The sequence below is a fragment of the Hypomesus nipponensis genome, chromosome 23, assembly GCF_054491055.1.
Source record: "Hypomesus nipponensis isolate SF chromosome 23, ASM5449105v1, whole genome shotgun sequence".
Lineage (NCBI taxonomy): Eukaryota > Metazoa > Chordata > Actinopteri > Osmeriformes > Osmeridae > Hypomesus > Hypomesus nipponensis.
In genome coordinates this window covers 22,904,944-22,910,270 of record NC_140383.1, presented here as the reverse complement: position 1 = coordinate 22,910,270, position 5,327 = coordinate 22,904,944, and the positions used below count along the sequence as shown (strand labels likewise).

Sequence of the window (5,327 nt, the reverse complement as noted above, 5' to 3'; positions counted from 1 at the left end):
CGATGCACTGACCCGAGAATGCTGTTGCTTCACCTCGACATATTGCAGAGCGCACACACACACACACACACACACTTCCAGCTGAGTGTCAGTCTCCTCCATCTCTCCCGATGTCGGAGCCACAGAGCTGGGTCCATAAAGTGCCCTCGTTCAGACGCAGAGAAGGCGTTGTTTGGACGCCCACCCTTCCTGACACGCGTACTCTCCCTGACGCACGCGCGCGGCTAGCGCTACCTGCGCCAAGCTCAAGGTAATCCGGCACAAAGGACTTAGACTGCATACATCCTGTCAGAGGTATCTCCATAGACCCCCAGAGATCATCTCCACCCACTCACACCCACGCACACTGCTGCTGACGTCAGCCTGCTCAGCAGCGATCTGCCAAGGAGCCAAACACTACACCTCTGCAGTGTATAACACTACAACACTGCAGTGTACAACTCTGCAGTCTATAACACTACACCTCTGCAGTGTGTAACACTACAACACTGCAGTGTACAACACTAACTCTGCAGTCTATAACACTACACCTCTGCAGTGTATAACACTACAACACTGCAGTGTACAACACTAACTCTGCAGTCTATAACACTACACCTCTGCAGTGTGTAACACTACAACACTGCAGTCTATAACACTACACCTCTGCAGTGTACTACACTAACACTGTAGTCTATAACACTACACTTTTGCAGTGTATAACACTACAACACTGTAGTCTATAACACTACAACACTGCAGCGTACACTATAACACTGTAGTTTATTACATCACAGTCTATAACACTTATCTACAAATTGAAGTCTATAACATCATGCCCTATTACACCGGTCTATAGCACGACCATATAAAATCACAGTCTATAACATTTTATTTTATAAGTTTAACATCCCAGTCTACACCACTAGTCTTTAAAGACCCCACACTCGAAAATGTGTTTTTGTAATTGTATGCCTAAAATGTTTGATCTTGACTGTACTGACTTGTATCTCTAAACATTTTGGAAAGTCAGACATTCAAACGTTTACCGGCCAAACTAGATTGAGTACGTCGCAAATTTGAAATCCAATCACTGTCTAAAATGCAAATGTCGGTAAAGGAACCTGGAACCTCCAGCACAGAGCAGACCTGTCAGAGAGTTCACATTAGCATAGTAGTGAACGGTTTGACAGCGAACACGGTGGAGTGGATGTAAACACAACCCGGGAGCTTCCTCCCAACGTTCTGCCCAAAACTCCCACGACGCTGCTGAAATGGATGGAATTCATTTCTCGACATCAGGCTCACATACCTACACAACCTGGAGGGACTGCGTGTCTGCAGTGCTCAGTTCACTTCACATGTTGAATGTTTCACAACCCCGAACGCTGTCAGACTCCATCTGAATCTGGTCTGACAGAGGCTCCACGTGTGGCTGAATGTCCGATGGTTCCTGCTGCCATCCGCGCGCTGCTCTTTGGCCGTCAACCTACTGCATGCCACGGGGTTAGAAGAGGCGCAAGGCTTGCGATATTTGCTTCATACATCCAGAAAGAGCAGATGTGCTTTCACGTGCTAACTTTTGTACATGGGAAAAGCATGTGAAAGAAATGATTAATCACAGTAGTATTTTTACATAAATAAATGACTGTAGGGGAATTGTTGTATCACAATCTATAACACTAATCTATAATGTCACAGTCCATTACACTGTAGCCTATAACACTATCGTCTAAACATCACAGTCTACAGGCAGCTCGCGCATCCCCACACTTTGGGAATCCCTGGTCTACAACAATGTCGTCTGTAACGCTAATTTTTAACATTGCAGTATAACCCCGTGGTCAGTAACACTGACATCAATTACACTGTGGGCTTTCACATAACATCACAGTCGCTAATGTCACAGTCTCTATAACACTTTAATCTACGACACCAGTCTAACTCTGTGGTCCATAACATCATACTGTTGGTTATTTGAACAAATGTATGTTCTTCTTTACTGATTCTCTTTCGTTGAACCCCAGATTAGGTTCACCTTCCTATTATAAAACGAATTGTTGACGAATTGTTGTTGAGTACTGAATGACGTGTGACATAATGAAGGTGCTTGTATCTCCTTGTCCGTCCACATGGGGGCAGTAAAGCACCAGTGAGGATCTTCACACTAAAGCGTCACAGATTCAAACACACAACTAGCAGCACATGTTTATTTCAACTTAACAAAACATTGCACATTTTCCAGTAACATGCCTTATAGTTTCTTTCAATTCAGCTCGCTTCAGGATTAAAGAAGAGGTGTAACAAGGTTCAGAGGAATGGAAAAAACACATGAAGCACTTTCCCAATGCATAAGAAGAATAAGTACCAAGTAGAAATTGTCCACTATTGAAACCAAATGTCATAAAAAATATTACAGCAATATTAACACTTCACCTAAGATCATTTAATAAATCATGCAATTTAATGAAATGGTAATATGCATATTACTTAAATACAGATGGGAAATAGGAGGTATTTGTTGGCTCATGTTTTTGTTTGCTACATCCAGAGCAGTTGGTTGAACTCCCAACTGTAGTCAGACGTCATGCAATTCAAAATTCTTGTCAAGTCAAGCCCCTAACACAGCAGCACATCAATCCATGCCTTACAACGCGCAGACACGTTTTGGACTCCAATTCACCAAGCTACAACACATTTTTACACCTCAAATGAAACTTAAGAAAGGAAAACGAATGCAGCTACAACTAGTGTACTACTTGACTTCTCGCATCCACAGCCTCTTCCTCGTCTGAATGTGTTGAACCGAGAATAAGACTGTCGCCTCCGGTCGTCTGAATGAGGTCTGAGGGCCTGGAGACAGACAGGCAGGGTAGTCACTGGGGCACTCTAGTAAGGAATGAATTGCCAATACATGAAGTGTGATGAATTCATCGGATGAGTTTCGCTTAGCAGCTGTAATGGGCCCGACGTCAGGGATGGTGTTCCCTGGTGGTGAGGTATGGGACTGCACGACAGGGATGGTGTTCCCTGGTGGTGAGGTATGGGACTGCATGTTCAGGTTCCCACAAAGAGTGGGCATGGGGCCTGCTCTCCCTATCTAAGGCATATTTCTGGGTATAAACATGTATTTATCATCAATAGATGATATAAATATTTTTTGCACTCTACTTGATCAGTCGTATATTTCTAGGAGCAAGTTAGTTGAACTCCTCTGCTCTGTATTCTTTGGCAAGCTTACTGTGTCGTGGTGCGGAATTAAATTCAGACATTCTGTGTCTGTAAAAGAACTATTCTCATGTATGACTGTGAATCTAGAGACTATAGGAACCAAAGATAAGGTAAACCAATTAAGAGCTGTGTTTTTCAAATCAACTGTTTACTGAGATGTGACCAGCGTAGACAAGGCACATTATTAGGTGGCTGTGTGTGTGTGTCTGTGTGTGTGTGTGTATGTGTGTGTGTGTGTGTCTGTGTGTGTGTCTGTGTGTGTGTCTGTGTGTGTGTCTGTGTGTGTCTGTGTGTGTGTGTCTGTGTGTGTGTGTGTCTGTGTGTGTGTGTGTGTGTGTCTGTGTGTGTGTGTGTGCGTGTGTGTGTGTGTCTGTGTGTGTGTGTGTCTGTGTGTCTGTGTGTGTGTGTGTGTTTGTGTGTGTGTGTGTGTATGTTTTGGTTCACATATCAGAAAACCATTCCCCACTAGGTCTTTACTTAATTACAATTTTGTCAAACCTCAAATGGAAATAAAAGGTGTTACCCCAGTATATTGGCAGGTGTTAATGACTGCACAAATCATATTATCACAATATAACTGCTCGGACTATTAAATAAGCCTATGGCAATTTTCATCAGGAGTTTTAACCAAGGCACAGGAAGAGATTGTGAGGGGAGGGAGGGAGGGAGGGATGGAGGGGGGGGGGGGGGAGGGCGTTGGAGGGAGGGCGATGGAGGGAGGGAGGGCGATGGAGGGAGGGTGATGGAGAGAGGGAGGGAAGGAGGGCGATGGAGGGAGGGAAGGCGATGGAGGGAGGGCGATGGAGGGAGGGCGATGGAGGGAGGGAGGGCGATGGAGGGAGGTAGGGCGATGGAGGGAGGTAGGGCGATGGAGGGAGGGAGGGCGATGGAGGGAGGGAGGGCAATGGAGGGAGGGAGGGCGATGGAGGGAGGGAGGGCGATGGAGGGAGGGAGGGCGATGGAGGGAGGGAGGGCGATGGAGGGAGGAAGGGCGATGGAGGGAGGGAGCGAGGGCGATGGAGGGAGGGTGGATTTGGATTGCCAGTATTAGCCATCCTGATCCTTTATTAAGTCTACAGACACACCTTACACGACCAGACTCAGATAAAGCAACAGCATATACCATCTCTTTCTAGACCTCATATGTACAATACAAAACACAAACAAACTGATAAGGGAAGAGCAGCAGAACAGCGAGAGAGGAGATCTACAGCAACCTTTCTGGAACTCTCCAGGCGGACGAGTCCGGGTGAGTCAGTGGCCGGCTCGTCGGCCCCCGAAAAAGTGACTCGCTGACCCCACCGCCGCCCCCTCCTCCCTAACAGACAATGTGACGGTAAACAGGGTTCCGCGGGTGTGGAGGTCGTCAGGGGGGGGGAAGGTAGGAAGTCGTAGGGCGTCGCCGGTTGCGCCCGCAAGCACGTCGGACGACCCCTCGTCAGCGGAGGCCATGGAAGGAGCAGAAATACCCCCCACGGGAGGAGACCCCCCAGGGGGTCTGAAGTCTACACAAGCCCAAGCTCCGGAGGGCCCAAAGCAAGGCGCAGAGCCCTAGATGCACTGCACTGCCTAGCCTGCAGGTGGCGTGGAAGAGCACTGAAGCTGCGAGGCAGAAATAAAGGAGGCCCGGAGGAGGGGGGGGAGGGGGAGACTAGCTGGCAGGTTTGGGGGGGTCGCCGTCCGTCCCCGCGTGGCTGGGGGGGCAGCCGTGGGGGGCCGCGGGGCAGCCGCTGGTGCCCGTGGCGTCGCTGCCCGCGCAATGGCTTGTGGGACTGGAGGGGCTCTGGCCGCGCTGCCTCTCGTTGTTGAGCTCCTCCCATCTGCCTCTGTTGGCTTGGATCATGTCCACCATTGGCTGGAGCTTTGGGTTCAGTTTCACCAGAGTCTGAAAGAAGGACAGGAGTTAGGGGTTAAAAGACAGGGGTGAGGGTGGCAGGATTGTGTGTTTATGGTGTGTGTGGTGTATGTGTGGAGGGGGGGGGGGGAAGAGGAAGACCACTGTCGGCACTGACTACAACATCTTATTCACACCAACCCCTTTAAAAAAAACAAAAAAGCGGTTGACGCAAACAAACAAGAACAGAAACGGTTTTCCGAGAAAACGTCTCCTGCTCCTT

General features: G+C 48.3%; 1 protein-coding gene across 1 annotated transcript in view; it reads right to left on the bottom strand.

Annotated features, from left to right (window-relative positions):
* Positions 1 to 4,177: 4,177 nt before the first annotated feature.
* pde11a (phosphodiesterase 11a) overlaps positions 4,178 to 5,327 on the bottom strand; it is a 32,242-nt gene continuing 31,092 nt past the window's right edge. Inside the window, exon 20 of the mRNA XM_084689258.1 lies at positions 4,178 to 5,095. Coding sequence (XP_084545384.1) covers positions 4,862 to 5,095 — 234 coding nt within the window. The 3' untranslated portion in view covers positions 4,178 to 4,861. The remainder of the gene's footprint in view (positions 5,096 to 5,327) is intronic.